This window comes from Sceloporus occidentalis, unplaced genomic scaffold, assembly GCF_023333645.1.
Source record: "Sceloporus occidentalis isolate IW3139 unplaced genomic scaffold, rSceOcc1.0.p SCAF_1, whole genome shotgun sequence".
Taxonomy (NCBI): Eukaryota; Metazoa; Chordata; class Lepidosauria; order Squamata; family Phrynosomatidae; genus Sceloporus; species Sceloporus occidentalis.
This window is the reverse complement of record NW_028316981.1, coordinates 258,310,181-258,329,914: the sequence shown is the minus strand read 5'-3', so window position 1 is coordinate 258,329,914 and position 19,734 is coordinate 258,310,181. Positions and strand designations below refer to the sequence as shown.

Below are 19,734 nucleotides of genomic sequence, written 5' to 3'. Positions count from 1 at the left end.
ATAGGACAGAAAAACTGGTTAATTCTGACCTGAAGTATAGTAGGTTTAATAAAGCAATGGTGCTCTCTGCCTTCACTTGCCCTCAAGATACTTTTGTGTAATTGTATTACTTTCCACTTCTCTTCCTCTTATTTAGGAATAACAAATTATTTCATGACTTTCTGTTGCTACTTATAAATTATATATTTGTAATATTTATATACCACTTGATATAATAAGATAAAGGCATTTTAGGCACTCTGAAGGTTCTCAGTATTTTGCTATGTCATAGGTTTGACAAATAACACACTCTTTACTACTGATGTAATAAAATAGCTGAATCATCCCTTTTCTTAAATCCATCAGTCATCTCTCATATCTTTTGAAATGTTTTAGGGATCCCATTTCCTTCCATAAATAAAAGAAACGTCCAAAAAGTTTAAACTGAAAAATTAGGCCTACAGCACTGATTTATCAGATCAAGTTCACCAACATAAACATTTATTTTTAGGTAAATTTCTCTTGCTCCAAAACAAATGACCTAATGTGAAGAAGAACTGTAGATACATTAAATCTAAAAAACACTTCGCAGACTTCTGAGATTCACTTTCCCCAAGAATCTGATAAGTATAAATTACTAATAATATTTAACACAAAGGGTTAACTTGCTTTTCTATTATGAATTACCTGTCATTTATAATCCAGTTCAGACACAGATTGAGGGAAGTAAGGTTTTTGCATCTCTTTACTATTTCCATCACTGTTTCATTATCCAGTTCTGTGATATGACGTAGATCCAAGCTGGAAAGGTTTCTTAGCTATTAAGATAAATACAATGGTAAGTATTGTAATTTTTACATAAATACTGAATTACTTACAGAATTATTTGCAATTTTCATTGCTTGAGCTTCTTTTTGTCCTATAACAAGTTTCCTGTTGTTGTTGTTTTTAAAAAGGAAAGGAAAAAAGAAACAGCAACAATACTAATAATTTTTACCCCAGAAATGTTCAGGGTAATTGTTATTTTAAAAAGATGTTTCCAAATTTCGTGCTCATCAGTCAATACAATCCATTTAATGTATATAATTTACCATTATTAAAGACAATATGGTTTTAAACTTTTGAAATCAAGTCATAGCTTGATGAAAACAGAAAACACTGGGTTAGTTCCATATTTTAAGTATGTGTAACTGGCCTGAAAACATCAGACTTTCCCAAACAAATACACCTTCTGGTATTTGCCCCAAACCACTGTCTACACAATTCAAGAGCATTCCCAAAAATCTTGGGAAGTATCTGGAAGGGATGGTGCAGGAAAGACGGAATGATAAACTTTGATTTTGCCAGCCCTATTGCACAAAACTAAATCTGGATCAAGTCCACTTGGTTCGTTTCAACATTTAAGGCCCGTAGCCACAACGGCTCCTTGTATACACAGAAGTTTCTAATCCACTACAGCACTTCCTCTGGCCAAACAAAATACAGTAGGAACTTGGTATCTGCAGAAGATTTGATTCCAGAACCACCTACTGATAAAAGAAACCAAGGAAGCCCAAGTCAGTATTTAAATTTTAAAGTTACCTATAACTGACAGCAGCCAAGCTGAAAAGCAGTCTCAGGGCAGTAAGGGAGGCAGAAGCAGCAAGTGTGTGACTCTTGGAGGCTCGGTTTGCTGATGATGCTTTACACTCTCCCACTGCTTCTGCCTGCCTTAGTTAAGTTGTCCTGGGATTGATTTCAATGAGACATAGGGTGGGAGAGAGGCAGAATGGAAGGCAGCATCAACAAACTGAACCACTTAGATTCAGGCACTGGCTGCTTCTGCCTGCCTTAGTTAACTCCTGTCCGGGACTGATTTCAATGAGACACGAGATGGGAGAGTGGGGAATGGAAGACAACATCAGCAAACCCAAGCTCTGAGATTCGGGCACTTGCTGCTCCTGCCTGTGATAGATTTCAATCAGCAAGGAGGGAGGGGGAGAAAAGTCCTCCTTCCCCAACACCATGCCTCTATTGTTCCTGCTTCCTGGGAACACACCAGTTGCCCCTTCCAGCTGAATTGCAGCAGAAGCAGGAGGAATGTGTTCCTAGATCTTCGCACCCAAGCCTCCCTTATTGCCCTGAGACTGCTTCTCTGCCTGGTTGCTGTCAACTGCAGGTTTGAACAATTTAAATATTTCTTCACGGCCGCCTTGGTCGATGATCTGTCTGTGCATCGAAAGGGGAAGTGTGGCCCTGTTGGTGCTCTTGGACCTCTCAGCGGCCTTCGATACCATAGACCACGGTATCCTTCTGGAACGCTTAAGAGGGTTAGGAATCAGGGGCTCTGCTTTGCAGTGGTTTTGGTCCTATCTCTCGGGTAGGTTCCAGATGGTGTTGCTTGGGGACAGTTGTTCGGCCAAGAAGGAGCTCAAATTGGGTGTCCCTCAAGGCGCGATACTGTCTCCAATGCTATTCAACATTTACATGAAGCCTCTGGGTGAAATCATCCAGAGACATGGGGCAGGGTGTTATCAGTACGCTGATGACACCCAAATTTGTTTCTCTATGTCTCGGACTGCTTTGGTGACCAAGGATGGCATCTCCCCTCTGAATGACTGTCTGAGGTCAGTAATGGATTGGATGAGGGAAAATAGACTTAAACTGAATCCAAATAAAATGGAGGTACTCGCTATAGGCAATCCTAATCCGGGAATGGTGATAAGCTCTCCAGTTCTGGACGGGGTCACACTTCCCCTAAAAGATTGTGTTCGTAGCTTGGGGGTACTCCTGGACTCATCGCTTCAGCTGTCATCTCAGGTGGATGTGACGGCCAGGAATGACTGTTACCAGCTCCAGCTGATACATCAGCTACGACCCTTCCTGGAACGGGAAAACCTAGAAACGCTTGTACTTTCACCTCGATTTCTGCAACACGCTCTACATGGGGCAACCCTCATGCCTCCTTCGGAAGCAACTGGTTCAAAATATGGCAGCCAGATTGGTTATAGGGAGTTCTAAATTTGATCCTATTACACCTATCTTAAAATCCCTACACTGGCTGCCTATTAGCTTCCAGGCACAGTATAAGGTGTTGGTCATTACCTATAAAGCCCTACATGGCTTGGGTCCAGCTTTCCTGAGGGAACGCCTCCTCCCATACAATCCTTCTTGCACTCTCAGGTCCTCTGGGAAGAATCTCTTGCAGTCTAAGAAAACCAGACTGGTAACGACTTCCCAGAGGATTTTTTCTGTTGCCGCTCCAAAAGTCTGGAATGACCTGCCGGAGAAGATCCACCACATAACATCTTTAAGAAGGCAATAAAAATGGATCTCTTCCGGCAGGCCTTCCCTAACTGATCTCCTTGTAATGTTTACTCTCCAGTTGCACAGCCGTTCCCACCACACTGTGATTGTGATTGATTTTATTGGGAGCATTTTATTGGGAATTGTTGTTTTAACATGATTTTAGGGTGGGAGGGAGTTTTAGGGTGTTTTTGCTATGTTTTTACATGTGACTTGCTGTGTAGCATTTTTATTGTTCTTTTGTTTGTTGTTACCCGCCTCGATCCAATACAGAGAGAGGCAGGATACAAATAAATATTATTATTATTATTCATTTCAATCTGAGGATGCCGAAATCCCTCGATTTCAAATCTCTGGATAGCAAGCGGAAATCTTTATTTATTTATTTATTTATTTATTTATTTTTGTTCATCGCTCACCACCACCACCACCACCCCCAAAAAGTCAAGGTGCTCGAGGACAGAGGGGTGTGGTACTGAAGATTTCACACTGAAGGGGAATCAGTGAAAACGGCCTCCCAATTTTCTGTTGGCAAGGGTATAGTGCCCTGACTACTGAGCCAAGGGATGTTTCTACTGGCAGACTGAAATGCTGGGCCTGGAACCAGGACAGTTACATATTTAGTCAGACTTACTGAACTCAACAACTAACTTCTATCCTGCTGATTTCAATGTACTGTAGGGATGACCATGTAGTGATCCAACCCAATGTCCTTATGAGCCACAAGATGTAAATGTTCCTTTAATAAAGGTCACAAGACACAACATTGGAAGAGTAGCTCATCACAGTTACCACACAATAAAAATGGGTCATGCTGTGATACACCCCTGAAAAGTTAGGTTCCTATGAAAAAGGTATTATAGTTGTTACAAACATTAAAAGCACTCTGGAGATAATGTCCAGGGATATTTTTGAAAGATAATTATTGTATTAAAAGTTCTCTTGTGCTTAAAAAAAAGTGTACTTTAGAATTATTATTCTATTGAATAATACAACAGCCAGCACCCAAAAGGATACTTCTCATGATGGAACTGATCAGCAAGATCAGGAGGAAATTATTCTCCCTTCCCACTTTAGTGCCCAAGCATGACCACCACATGTTCTAGATAACTTGGAAACCTCATTGTTTGGGAGTGCTGCAGAGACTAGAGAATCAAGAAGAGGAACAAAGCATTTTGTTGGAAGTCAGTCAGCAACAATAGCACTGGATATAACCAGCCTTCGTTTAGGTGAGCATTACTTCAAGGGGGAAGTAATGTACATATATGTATATATATCCCAATACAGATATTCAAAAATAAAAACAAATACAAAATACTGCTGGTCCCAAGCACTTTGGATAAGGGAGGCTCAACCTGTACTGTATAATTAACCTAATACAGTCCTCCCTCCATTCTTGAGGTCTTCAGGCTCAAGTCCCTCAATTATGCACGAGGGACAAATGGAGGGAGAATAAATGGGGCACCCTCATGTGCCTGCACCTATATTCAAGCCAATGGGGCTTGAATATATGCAAAATTCCATTTTTGCAAGGGGGTCTGGAACGGATTCCCGTAAAAAATGAGGGGAGACTGGTTCCATGTTGCTGCAAAATGTTTCATTTTTCACAACAGCTAAAAGGAGGCATGCAATTTTCTGTGTTAATTCCAGTTTTTTCAAGAATGAATTAAAATACTACTACAAGCATCTCTACAAATATATCATACCATCACTAACAGGGTAAACCAGAGCTCTATCTTAAATTCTTCCTCAAAATTGTGAAGAAAGACATGGAAAATAGTACCATATCCTAGACAAATAAACTTTTTAGGTACCACCTTCAAAAGCATGCACCTAGACTACAGAGAATCTGAGATTTCCCCAATGAAATGAAGACCCTGCTTATTGCTGGTTTTTAAATACAACCTATTTACTTTTCAGCTTTGTACTAATAATAATGAATTTGGAAGCCAAGGTATTTAATTTATGATCTATTCCTTTTGCTAATTACCTGTGTTTAGAAACTCTAGTTAAAGATGCCAGAATTTTACTGTAAAGACATCAACTTTATTTTAAAATTTAACAAAAGAACACAAAGGATGAAATAAGAGCAATTAATTCACTTAGTTCAGAAATGGAGCACTATTACACATTTTATACCACTAACAATTATTATTATACAGGTCCTTATGGCAAAGACAGCATCTAATTATGAGTAACAGACACAAAATGGAACGTTGGTACTTACCTGATATATGTGCCTTTCCAGCAGAGAAGGTCCGAGCATCCTTAACATTGGGTAGCTCCGCCTCTTAGGCTCCTGATAGGCAGGGAGAGAAAAACAAAGGCCAGGGGCCTGGCCCTGCCTCTATGGGCAGAGACACCCCTAGTAGCCTCAGTCAATGATCAGCCAAGAACTGCTTAGGCCTCTCTAGGAGTTTAGATGTACAGAACTGAACAACCAGCGAGACCAGGTAGGCTTTGGCAAAACTTATTGGTGATAGCATTTTTAAACTCAAGCAGAAAACACCTAATTTTTGTCCACGAGTGCCAGCAGGAAGACAGGGTGGGGAGGATGCTCAGACCTTCTGTGCTGGAACTGAAGAAGTCTGGAGACTGTGATCCAAACAAAGTCCCTCTTTTTGCGCTTACACCACCTCTTGAAAGCCTTGAAGGTGTATTCACAACTTTTGATGGTCGATGGCCATCTAGACGCCAGGATGGACTCGATCACTTCAGGGGAGTAGTCATAGCTGGTAAACATGCGCCGCTCAATCTCCAGGCATGAAGCTGAAGCCTGGTTGGATCTGGATGGTGAACTTGACCTTGAGACAGCAGGTCTGGTCTGGTTGGGAGAGGTAGGCTGTTGAGGATCTCTGAGATCCAAGGGCGTCTAGGCCATGCTGGGGCCACCAGGATGACCTCTGATTTGGTCCTCTGAATCTTTGACAGTAGCTTTGTCAGCAGCGGGACCGGTGAGAAGGCATATAGGAGACCCGCCAGCCAGTGGCAGTTCAAAGCTACTGTCAAAGACTCAGTCCTCCAACCCCTCTGTCTGGAACCTTGAGAAGAATCTGGGGGTCTTGACATTGCTGGGAGAAGCAAACAGGTCCATGATCGGATGACCGAATGTCAACACAATGATCTGGAATACCCCTGGGTGAAGACTCCATTCTCCGTGATCTATGTCGGTTCGGCTTAGCCAATCTGCTTTGGAGTTTAGTTGTCCCTGTAGATGTGCGGCCTCCAGGGATAGTAGATTGCCCAAGTCAGGAGTGTCTAGGCCTCGTCCATCAGGGGCCGAGATCTTGTCCCCCCGACGGTTGACACGGGCCTTGGCAGTAATATTGTCTGTCCTTATCAGGACAGGCTTGTTGAGAATTAGCTGTTTGAAGGATAGGAGAGCAAGACGAATCACTTGGAGTTCCAGCCAGTTGATGCTATGAGACGGTTCTTCCAGGTTCCACCGCCCTGGGCAAGGTGCGACCCGCAGAAAGCTCCCCAACCTCAAAGACTGGCATCCACGGTGATCTGGATCTTGTCTGTCCCCCAAATGGGCCAACCTCTTGAGAATGACCGAAAGGTCTACCAATGGAGAGGCCAGCGCACATTGTTGGGAACCAGGAACTTCTTGGGCCTCTTGAGGGTGATGGCTCATTGGTGAGGAAGGAGAAGCCATTGGAGGGACCTGGCATGGAACCTCGGCCAAGGCAGGCAATCAATGGCCACAATAATCACACTCTGTAGATGTGCTAATAGCTGTAGACTGGCTCAAGATGATTGTAGGACCTTTTGGACAGTCAACTGGATGGACCTGATCCGATCCTGGGGGAAGGCAGACTGTCCCTGACTGAGTGTCTAATCTAGGCACTCAGGTTAAGGATCTGTTGGCTGGGATGGAGGGTGCTCTTTTCCAGGTTGCCCAGGAAGCCATGCTCCTCTAATGATCTGAGAATCTTGTTGGTGTCGAGGATTGCCTGTTGTTTTGAGGGCAACCGGATCAGGAGATCGTCCAAATAAGGATGAATGTGAATGTGATGAGACCTCCAATGAGCAACCAGGGTCACCATTACCTTGGTAAAGACCCTGGGAGCTGATGAGAGACCAAATAACTTAGTGCCCAGGAAGGGGTGAAAGCTAAGTTTTATTTGAACTTAGAATCTACATTCCAATTTTTAAGTCAGATTGGCCATCTGACAGCCACGGTCGCTGCTTGGGCCCTAGCAAACTGCTGAACTGTATAGAGGGTGCCACCTGCCGCAAAGGCGGACGCCTTGGCAATCTTATTGATTGTCTGACCTTGGTATTTGCGTTAGGGAGAAGGTCAAGGAGATCTCGAGACCATTGAAGATTGGCACACATTACCATGCAGATGGTAGTTGCCGCCCTAATGGCTATGTACATGGCTTCATGGACTTTCTTGATGATAATAATAATAATTAATAATAATAATAATAATAATTTATTTGTATCCCGCCCCTCTGAGAACAATTGGGGCGGCTAACAAAGTTAAAAATACAGCACATATAAAATCCCTGGTGCCCTCGCCTCCTTAAAAAAGTCTTAAATCCAATGCAGAATTTAAAAAACAAACAGACAGACAAAAAAAAGTCCTCGGGGCTTCTGAGGGTATCCTCTCTGTCCCTGCTTAATACAGCGGAGGAGATCAGAGCTGACACTGGGGCATCTACCAATGGTATCTTGAGCTTATCCATGACTGCTGGCTGGGGGATATAGTGTTTGCGAGTAACACTATGATTGGGCCTACTCGCAGCTGGCCTATTCCATTCATCTCTAATAATCTGCATGATGTTAAAAGAACAGGGAACCTTTTGAACAGAGGGCGCTGCAACTGGGAAAAGAGCTTCTGCGATTTTGGGGAGGTCAGAGTCTGGCGGGGGGGCTGACTCAAAGGTAGACTAATGCCAAGGGTCTTGGTAGTTTTCTGAATAAGGGTGACATAATCTTCAGGCCTGAAAAGGCGAGAGAACATGGGGGCATTCTTGTTGTCTTCACCCTCATCATGTGACAATTCACTTTCCTCGGACTCCGAGTCCGAAGACTCAAGCCCCCTCAAAAAAAAACCTCCTCATCGGAGGAGTGAGAGGAATGGGATCGCTTGCATTTTGAGGGATCTCTAGCATATCTGGCCCACTTATGCAGGGGGCAGTAAGAGTGCTCAGAATTGGAATCTGAGCCTGAAGTTTCATCATCGTCCCCCTTGGACCCAGAGGAGGTCTGAGGTTAGGCGTGGGCAGGGTATCTGGGGGGCCTGACTGAGAAGAGGCGTTGCTGGACCTCCCGCCCTGCATTGTCGCACCACGGTCAGGGCCCGCTCCTCCCCAGGGATGGCTGGTGGGCTGAGGGAAGGCCTGGGACAAAACACCAGTGGGGGGTTGGGTTGAGGAGGTTAAAAGACCCGCAGTGGACAAGGGTGCCCCCCTGGCGCTTCCAAAAAGGCAGCCCCCATCCGGGACCATACAATCAAAATGGCGGACCCCATCAGTGTCCATGCGGCCAAGATGGCACACTTTCAGGTTGGGGGCAATATAGCAGCCCCCATGGTGGGCCATGCAGCCAAGATGGCACACTTTCAGGTTGGGGGCAATATAGCAGCCCCCATGGTGGGCCATGTGGCCAAGATGGTCGTTCCCAGGAGTGGCTGCATGGGCAGGCTGGCTGTCTCTGATTGCCAATGCAAGCATCCCCCCTCCCATGGGGCCAGAGAAAAAAACAGCTGTAATCCATAGCCCAAGGGCCCCTCCATCCCACTGCAGGAGGCCTATCCCAATCGCTGGGAAGAAAGGTGGTCTGGCCGGAGGGTAAGGGGGGTCCCTGTTGAAGGAAGGGGCTTCCATGAATAGGGGGGACCTCCCAAGGGGCTAAAGGGTCCACCTCCCCAGATCGGCATGGCAGACCCGACAGGCTGCGATCCGCTGGGCCCGGCCTCCCCCTGTGAAGCCCTGACGATGACCTGGGTGAAGAAAGACCTGAGCCAGTGCACCATCTTGGGTGGGTGGGGGGTACTCATGTCCTCGCCGCCACGATCCAGGGTTGTTCGTGTGGGCTCTCTCTCCTGCAACCCTGGCCGGGTCGCTTGGGAGGCCCTGGCCTCGGCAGCAGCACGGAGGGGAAAGACCTCCATTGGCTGCGGTTGCGCTTCCACTGATAGTTCAGAGCTAAGTAAATTAAGGAAAAGAAAGAAGAGATTCTTCAAGAACATGAGGATTTTACAAAATGAAGGTCCCCAACTTGATATCCTCCTAACAATGTCCCAGGAAGTGTACTACATATTGGTTAAATGGAAGAGATTTTTCATGAACTTTAGGGTGGCTTCAGTATAGTAACTGAGGACAGAACCTCTTCATTTTAACTTTTCAGCATTCAACTCTCAATAGTGCCTGCTACATAGGTCTCTAACAATCACCCCTATAATCACAAAGTTAAGATTAAGCACTATCATGCTCTGAATAGAGGAATAAAATGACACAACAGCTGGTCAGACAACAAGACTAAGCAGAACATCATGCAAAGAGTATTCAAGAGTATACAGAGTTTAATCATTGGTTTAGCCTGTGAAAAGCATGTACTTCATATTTTATTTAAAGTCACAAAAATCTGTAAGTACAATAAATAAATCAAATACTGAATTATTAGGAAAGCTGTGTTGTAAGAATTAAAATATCCAGTTTATTACAAAAAGTATTTTTAAAAAGGAGCTTCAGAAAGGTCAGCAGAATAATGTCCTTACCACTTGAGCTCCAAGCTAAAGAGGTAGGTCATACTGACCAAATTTAATGATAGTAACATTGTCCACTTGCTTAAAAACAAGCCCTAGATATCATGGTTGACTTCACAGATCTCCCAATGGCTAAAAGAAACATCTTGGCTGTATGCCACAAAAAATGAATCCTAGTCTTGCTCTTCAGGCTGAAGAACGGACCACCCAAGTACATAAAACAAAAAGATCTCCTCACATCAGGACAATGGATACTAAAAGGCATATGTAGTTCAATGTAAACAAATGTAAAGTGATTCATACGTGGGCAAAAGCATTTTTTTTAAAAAAAATCCTAATGTTACACGTGTACTGATGGATTCAAAGGGGAGGATGACTGACCAGTAAGGGGATCTTGTGATCTTTGTGACTGATCAACAAAAAACTGAGATCCACTGTGCAGCAGATGTGAAAGCAGTGAATACATGATGAAATATTAAGAAAAGCAACTGCCAACATTATGAAATCTTTACACAAATGTATAAGGTCCCCATATTCATATTGTTGTGTACACTTTTGGCCACCACATATTCAAAAGTATATTGTAGTGCTAAGCAAGATTTAGAAAAGGGACAAATATGATCAAGTAGCTGAGGTACCTCTCACATGAATAAAGGTTGGCACATCTGGGGCATGTTAGTGTGTGGGGGGAGGAGGGATAGTACATGGTGGACATTTAAAATCAAATTATGTGGAGAAAATAGATAGAGAGAAGTCTCCAACCCAACACCCACCCAAGAAACAATACAAGAAACTGGGTTGAAGATATGCAACTGAATGAGGAAAGAGAAAAGGACAGATGAAAGGAAGCAGTTCTTCACAAAGTCCATCATTAAACTATACTATTCACTACAGATGATGTAAGAATGGCTGTCTACATGGATTGCTTTGGATCAAAAGCAGGACAAAGTGTGTCCTGTGGCCACCACAGCAGTTTTTCCCAGGGATCCCAGGTATAAAAAAAATTGAAAAATTATTTTTGTTCCAAGATGACACCTCAAGCAGTTGTGGAGAGCATGTTTTGAGGCCCCCTACCCCTCCTGGAATAAAAACATTTCTTCCCAAGAATTTTGAAAACATCTTTTTTTTTTTTTTTTTGCCTTAAAATGCCCTCTAGGGGCCCAGGAAAGGCCAAATATTTGGTAAGAATGCCCACAAATCTCCTACAGGTAGGTTTGCCATAGCTGAGGACCTCCAAACCGGGACAAATGTAGGACAAGGTTTAAAAATGTAGGACCTTTTTTTTTTTTAAAAGGGTCCTACATTTTTAAACCTTGTCCTTCTTCTCCTTCCCGGCTTGGGAGGAAGCCTCGGCCTGCTCCCAGGCCGGGAAGGAGTGTGGGGGCCGCCTGTCATCGCGGCAATCGCAGCGATGACAAGTGGCCTCCTCAGCCTCGCAGAGGCCTTGGAGGACCCTGTGGCCGGAGCTCAGACCACGGAGTCTTCCAAGGCCTCCCTGGGGCTTGGGAGATGATGTCTCCCAGGCAGCAGGGAAGCCTGGGAAGGGGGAGCAGGGCACCGCGATCGCCGCGATCGCGGGTGGCCCCCACTCCCCTTCCCAGCCTCTGTGGAGGCTTGGGCCTCCATAGAGGCCGGGAAGCAGGGAGAAGGGCGCCCGCGCCCCCGGCGATCGCGGGCGGCCCCCACTCCCTTTCCCGGCCTCTGTGGAGGCTTGGGCCTCCATAGAGGCCGGGAAGCAGGGAGAAGGGCGCCCGCACTCGCGGCGATCGCGGGCGGCCCCCACTCCCTTTCCCGGCCTCTGTGGAGGCTTGGGCCTCCATAGAGGCCGGGAAGCAGGGAGCAGAGCCAGGCCGCCTCCCTCACCGGCGGAGGAGGCGACAAGGCAGCGGAAAAGGGCCTCGCCGAGGTGAGACCCTTTCCTGCTGTCAGGCCGCTTCCCTCGCCAGCGGAGGAAGCCAAGCATTGAATGGAGGCGAGGCTCCTTTCCCTGCTTGGCGTCCGTCGTGGGGTGGGGGGTGTCCCGGGGGCGGGGCCAAACCAGGGCGGGACCGTGCGGACCCGCCCCAAACCGGGAAAGTCCTGCCCCCCGGCGGGATATGGCAACCCTACCTACAGGGCATCTGGGGCCAAAGATGTTTTGCAGGAACTGGGATGGTGGGGGATACAACCTTACAAGGGTTCCTGAGGGGTTACTATGGCCTCCTTGCCTTCCATAGCTGCCTACTGCTTCAGAAGAGTATTTGACAAATTTATGGAGGATAAAGCTATAAATGATTACTGTTCATAAAATAAATATACATACACACCCACATATATATTGTTGTTCATTTATTCATTGTTCATTATGCACACACGCACACATGTACTGGAGGTTGTATAATACCGGTACTCATGCTTGTGGGCTTCTTTACTAAACATATTTACTTAGCATGATACTCTATTAATTAAATGCATATAGCTACAATATTTTTATTCACGTAAAAAATTCCTCCTAAGAATTTCTTCTTCTCAAATGTGACTACTATGTATGATTAACCAAATTTGATAAATTTTTATCTTAATCAACTATGCCCTTTACATTGCTTCTTCTTGATTATGCTTATTATATAGGGCTACCTTGAACTGGAATTGTCAATAGCAAATTTTACTGCAGTACTTACATTGGTAAGGTGTATGACTCCTTTAGATGTAACAGAACACCCCATAAACCCAACATATTGCAACTCAGGACAGTGTTCAGCGAATGCTTTAACAGATTGATCTGTCACCTGCACAAAGATAGAAAGAAGCAATTGAAGGTGACAATGAATATTTGCAATCACAAAGTCCAGGAGACATCTCAGCAGCAGTGTTACTTTGTAGGTTCAGTGGTTTCTTTTGCCTTAATACCATGAGAGAGAAAGTAAAGTGTTCCTAAAAGATCTTCAGGTAAAAATGAAGATGAAAAGGGTTCCTCTCCTCCAGCAAGTGACAAAGTAGCAGATAATGAAAACAGAATGCACCGTATCTATGGAGATTAAAAATAAAATCCATTCTTTGTTTTTTCAAAGCTTAAAACTATAACCAGGAGAAGCATTCTTCACATGTCACCAGATGTTCAAAAGATGACATAAACTAGATTATATCTTAGCCAGTTTTTAAAAATAAATATATTCTGGGGGGAGAGGCACACAAAATTAAGTATAAGTCAGTTCCTCAGTCAAGTAAAATACATACACTTCATATATGTGCTTCATATAGAAATTGTCTTCTTTTGTGTTTTGCATTAATATTGCACAGGGATTTATATGAACTGGAGAAAGAAAATATATACAATACGAACAAGAGCTAGGCACATATATCAATATAAGTTAGTCATATTTTTTTAAAATACAGGTTTCTGAAATCTGGCATTTACAAAATATACCATCATGCATAGTAAGATCTCCTGACCACTGAACACTAGATGGTGAATGTATCTTTCCAAATATTTTTGCAACTGTAAAACCAGGTAGATTCCAAGAACACAGACCCTAAGTTAAAATTCCACATCAGATGAGTAATAATTCCTTGTGGAGAATATGATGGGGGCAAGTTCAGTGATTATCCCTTTTTGGTAGAATGTGTTAAAAGAATTAATTCTGATTAGAATTTGAAAAAAAAATTCTAGATCAGTGGAACTCAAACTTCCTAATGCCGCAACCCTTTAATACAGTTCCTCATGTTGTAGTGACCCCCAACCATACAATTATTTTCATTGCTACATGCAAATATGTGTTTTCCGATGGCCTTAGGCGACCCCTGTGAAAGAGTGGTTAAATTACACTCATGTAAGTTTTCTTGAAATGCAATAATATTACTTTCAAATGTAATATGTAAAATATGAGAGTTTGAACTAAATTTGAAATTCCTTTCTTGCCCAGCAGCTATGAAGTTATAAACTACAAGATTAGATGAATCTGTAAAGAATAACAGTAGGCGGGTTACAGACGGGCAAAAAGGGGTGTGCTCATGACGTCATGAAGGTATAGCCTTTAGACGGCCCTTACCTGAATGCCGCCATGAACGCGCCTCCTGCACGCCCCAAGCGGGAAGAAGCGGCATTAAAAAGGTGCCGCTTTTTTCCGCTTCTTTTCTATATACTGCGCAGCTGCGCATCTCCGTCTGTAAGCTGCTGCACCGGTACGCCAGAATTGTTACGCCGCTAATTTAAGTTGCCCATTTAAAGGCTCCGAGTCAGCTGCGTCGCATAATGAGTCGGGGTCCTGGAACATGCGCAGTTTGCATCAAGGCTCTAATTAGAGCGTCAGATGCCATGCAGATGTGGAAGCTGCAGCACAGCCGCACTCTATTTTAATGCTCGTAACCCTAACCCTAGAGCAACATGTACGCATGCGCTGCTAGAATTGTGGAAAGTTTGGAATTTAAAGTGAACCCCTACACACATTCCTGCGCCATTTTCACCTAACAATAAAAAACGCTAAAACTTTAAATATTTACATATGTACAAGGGAGGTGATGGGGGATGGCAGGGGGACAGCGGTGGCAGCGGTGGCAGCAGCGACAGCTGTGGCTGTGCATTGCAGATTCAGCAAGAGCGCGGGGACCAAAGGCATCCATGATGCCGGTGAGACTGGCAACGTGCAAGCGGACAAGGATGCCAACACCAGCTGATCACCAGCTGGCAGGAGGCCACCTTTGTTCTTGGGTAGGGCAGGGGAAAAAGTTTAAAGGGGCCTGGGTGCTTTAAATGTGTACATATGCTTTCTGCCGCTGGTGCTGACTGCCGCAGCTGCGCAGCTGCGCATCCGCCAGCCGGCAAAAGAAAAAAACCGTTTTTGGCCGCCGGTGCAGAAGCTGCCTCTCTCTTTGCAGCGTCCTGCGAGGCGGCGGTATGGAAGCTGCGGGTAAGAAACGGCCCCAGGTGAGGCGTCTTCACTACCCCCAGTGTGGAAGCCCCATCCACCTTAGCCACGCCCCCAGGGCGGGCGGTCTGGAGGCTCCGTATTCAGGGGAAGACACCTTCAAGACGTCTTCCCCTGCCCGTCTGTAACCCGCCAGTAGTCTCCTTAGTCAGCAACAGCAATCTCCTTGTCAGCTTACCACACTCTTTCTTACCACACTCAAATTAAAAAATATGTATTTTCTCAGCTCAGATACACTATACAGCAACAGCTATTTTAATTCAGTAGTGTCTAGTGAAGTGTCAAGTGATTTCAACAGATATTTCAATGCAATCATTCCATCCCCATGACTATACTTTGAGAGTTTCAACAAACTTATTTTTTTAACTCTGAATAGTGTTAATGAAGACAAAGACTGAAATGATGGAAAGCTTGTACTCTTTTACAAGGTTGGCAATTCAGTGGTTTCTTCTGCAGCATACCAAGGCTATACTGTGACACATATCCAAGTGATTCTTTTGAAATTTGGCCATATCATTGCATTCAATTGATGTCATGATTGTTCATCTCTCTTACAACTGCAAGGATGTATTTTGAACGCAGCCTCCTTTTAGCACCATACAATAACATTTCACTAATTCTCAAAGATTTGGGGAGGATGAAAAGCAGCCTGCTCAATTTATTATTTAAAAAATTATTAAAGTACCATACAGATTATTATACACTTGTCCCTCCATATTTGCTAGGGTTAGGAGCACAAGACCCCCCTTGAAAGAGAGAAAGCTGGCCCAGTACCATCAGGGGCTAGCCTGAAGACAGAGGCTCCTCCCTCCCTAACGGTCATCTTCCGGCCTCTGAGGGAGAGAGAAGGCTGGCCCAGTACCATCAGGGGCTAGCCTGAAGACAGAGGCTCCTCCCTCCCTAACTGTCATCGTTCGGCCTCTGAGGGAGAGAGAAGGCTGGCCCAGTACCATCAGGGGCTAGCCTGAAGACAGAGGCTCCTCCCTCCCTAACTGTCATCTTTCGGCTTCTGAGGGAGAGAGAAGGCTGGCCCAGTACCATCGGGCTAGCCTGAAGACAGAGGCTCCTCCCTCCCTAACTGTCATCTTTCGGCCTCTGAGGGAGAGAGAAGGCTGGCCCAGTACCATCAGGGGCTAGCCTGAAGACAGAGGCTCCTCCCTCCCTAACGGTCATCTTTCGGCCTCTGAGGGAGAGAGAAGGCTGGCCCAGTACCATCAGGGGCTAGCCTGAAGACAGAGGCTCCTCCCTCCCTGTCATCGTTCGGCCTCTGAGGGAGAGAGAAGGCTGGCCCAGTACCATCAGGGGCTAGCCTGAAGAAAGAGGCTCCTCCCTCCCTAACTGTCATCGTTCGGCCTCTGAGGGAGAGAGTAGGCTGGCCCAATTCCATCAGGGGCTAGCCTGAAGAAAGAGGCTCCTCCCTCCCTAACTGTCATCTTTCGGCCTCTGAGGGAGAGAGTAGGCTGGCCCAATTCCATCAGGGGCTAGCCTGAAGAAGAAGAGCCCTCCCTCCGGTCCATCTGCCTTGGTCCAGGCCTCAGAGGGAGAGAAGAATGCTGGACCTGATTCCCTCCCCCCCTCACCATTCCCTTCTCCTTTTGTGTCGTGTCTTTTAGATTGTAAGCCTGTGGGCAGGGAACTGTCTGTTATCCCCTCTATTGTAAACCGCTCGGATTCCCAGTGATTGGGCGGTATATAAATAAAACCTATTATTATTATTATTATTATTATTGAAATAAGGAAAAACCGGAAATAACAAAACACCACATTTTTACCTGAGAGGACACCTCTCTAGGAATCTCTAGGTCCTCCAGTGCAACTAAAGATATCCTTTAGGGCTGAAGGGTGGGATATAAATACCATAAATAAATAAAAAAATTAAAAAATCTCTGTAGTCAACATCAACAGACACTGACCATAGAACTGAAGTGGAGGATCTACAAATGCCTAGTAGAGTATTCTCTTTAGGAATCTCTTTCAGTGCAACTTTTAGTTAGTTGACCATAGAGTTGCACTGAAGGACCTAGATATTCCTAAAGATAACGTATTAATCAAATCCGTGAATAATCAAATCTGCAAATATCAAAGCCGCAAACATGGCGGGATGAATGTATTTGCCAAGAAACAAAGCAAGAGCTATTATATTTGTACAGGTCAGTTTATTTTAAACAATCTTAAAAGAGTAAATCCTCAAAATAACATTTTTGAAAAAGGTCTAACTTCTTTTCCTGCACTCCATCTGTTCATGCACACCAATTTTACTGATCAGTCTCCTGATTCATGTATAGACATCTAATGCCCACTTCATTCAGACAACTCACAGACTGCCCTACATGTTGTACACATCTACTCACCACCACAAACTCCAATAATAAACAATAATCACAGAAAGACAAATATGTGACAATATATTTAAGCAAGTTTAAGGTGTGCCTAATCATTTTTCTTCCACATGGTGAATTAATTCCCCACCAACTTGTTCTAGTTACTATACTAGCCATTGCATTTGGTACTGGCAGTAGTTTCTAGATCCGGTTCAACAACAGGCCCATGAAGAGATATAATGAAGAGATCTAAACAAGAGGATACCAGAACATGAATAACCATGGCTAGAACATCTGTCCATGAGAAACCTGTGTATCATAAATCCTTGGTATCACAAGGATGCTACAGTGAAAAGTATTTATATCTTTCTCATCAGACAAAAAGGTTCTCAGAATAGTATTTGCACCCTGGTCTTCAGCCAGAACATTCTCACAGGAGCTTAGAGATCAATAATAAATATTTATATAACTGAGATCAGCCCCCAAAAACCTTGATCTAACATCATAGTGAGACTACACATTTTTATTTCCCAAAGGCAGTGCAACCTCATCCAGAGCCATTCCTGTAAATACCTCTAATGTGGTAAGATTCAACTTCAAATTTTTTTAAGACCTCATTGAACTCACTACCAAATACACACAGTTTTAGAGCAGAATGAAATTGTCTTCAGCTTGCTGGCTGTGTTCATTCTTGTTATCGTCAAATTGGGCCAATTAGATCTAGTTCAACATTTGGGAAATTATCCTGGTTTTGGTGGCAAGATATATCTTCATTATTAAGATAAATCTGTCACCAATGTATCATATAAAACAGCAAGAGCTGTAAGACAAAAATGGCCCAAGTTGTATGAAATTGAAATAACATGGCCAAAGGAAATAATTTAACAGAACAAACAATGTGCTTGGAGGATATGTATTTAAAACCATAAATTAAGACTTATCAGACTGTACAATTAACCCTTCATTTTTTAACTGCTACATATTGTTTACCTGAAGAATTGGTGCTACTAAGAAGTATCAGCAGAACATGATCATGGCAATTGTTACTCTTTAGTAATTTAATAGATTACTATTAAGGAAACTTAAACTTTCACATGGGAGTCAGTCATCAGACCCTGCAAAACACACTTTGGTTAAATCAATCCAAATTGAGCAAAGAACATACTATACTTCTACTAGAATACTTTTACCCTTGTAAACGAGGGCACAGATATTCACAACTAATCACATTACAAAGGTCCATTAGTGTTCACTGAGAAATCTGTAATAATTTGATTGGCTCTTCAACCTTTACTGACTTTCTTTCATTCTGCCTTATATTATGTTAGACTTGCTTTCAAAAAATCATATAAGCAGATGAAGAGATTTATAAGCTATGCACAAAAGCACAGTGAGTAGAAAAGAAATCAGCCTAGAATTAATGGCACAGATACTACACATTCTGTAAAAATACAAGCGTGACTTTGGCCATTTTTCTTAAACATATTTGACTACTTTGTCATTGCAGTTTTGGATTACATTACTGAACCTCAATATTCTGGGAATAGTGAATATTTTTCTTCTTCTGTTTGAATTACCCCCACAGAATTGTGATTATGTAAATATAACTCTATATACCAAGGCATTTTTTGACATAATCTATAGGCTATATAAAGAGAAATGCAATATTTTTCTCAATGCAACATTTTTCTCAAGACATTTCTCTCATATTTGTTGTATTGATCTGCTAAAAATATAGCTCCAAAAAGTATTATATTATTAGCTAACCGGGTATGGAAACATATAAACAATTAAGAATTATAGCTGTGAACTACTGAAAAAGCCAGATCACTCCTTTACCTCCCACCTCCCCCTTATTTCACTGTTGGAACAGCCCTCTTATTTTCCCTCAATATAAACACTTTTTGGTACATCCATATCTATATTACCTCCTAAACATGTCATGGACATCATGTAATCCAAGAAATTAGCAGAGTTTACTTCGATGGAACTACCAACCAACTGATGCAGCTCCTTTGATATTAAGAGGCTGCATGAGCTAGGTGGCAGTTGTGTCTAAGTGGACTGCACCAACATGTTTGATTACATAATATCCATTATCTTAGCAATCCTTAAGCTTTATACTATCATCACAGATATGAGTAATAGAATCATAGTTAGAAGAGACCTCAAGGACCATCAAGTCCAACTCCCTGCCATGCAGGAACATACAATTAATGTTCCCCCAACTGAGGGCCATCCAGCCTCTGTTTAAAGACCTCTAAAGAAGAAGACTCCACCACTCTCCGAGGGAGCCTATTCCACTGTTAAGCAGCTCTTACTGTCAGGAAGTTCTTCCTGAGGTTGAAGTGGAATCTCTTTTTCCATAATTTGAATCCACTGCTCCGGGTCCTAGTCTTTGGAGATGTAGAAAACAAACTTGCTCCAACATCACCTCAAATATTTAAATAGGGCTATCATAGCACCTCTTAACCTTCTCTTCTCCAGGCTAAACACACCCAGCTCCTTAAGTTGCTCCTCATAGGGC

At 43.6% G+C, this 19,734-nt stretch overlaps 1 protein-coding gene across 3 annotated transcripts in view; it reads right to left on the bottom strand.

Annotated features, from left to right (window-relative positions):
• Positions 1-19,734, bottom strand: part of FBXL17 (F-box and leucine rich repeat protein 17) — a 219,878-nt gene that overhangs the window by 140,438 nt on the left and 59,706 nt on the right. For 2 of the 3 annotated variants that reach the window (XR_016277441.1, XM_089492475.1), the window contains exons 5-6: positions 12,643-12,750; positions 667-797 (exon numbers count right to left, since the gene is read on the bottom strand). Coding sequence is in view for 2 of the 3 variants with exons in the window: in XM_089492475.1 (XP_089348601.1) it covers positions 667-797; positions 12,643-12,750 (239 nt within the window). In the remaining variant the exon portion in view is untranslated. The remainder of the gene's footprint in view (positions 1-666; positions 798-12,642; positions 12,751-19,734) is intronic. The other variant, XM_089492483.1, reaches the window with a different exon arrangement.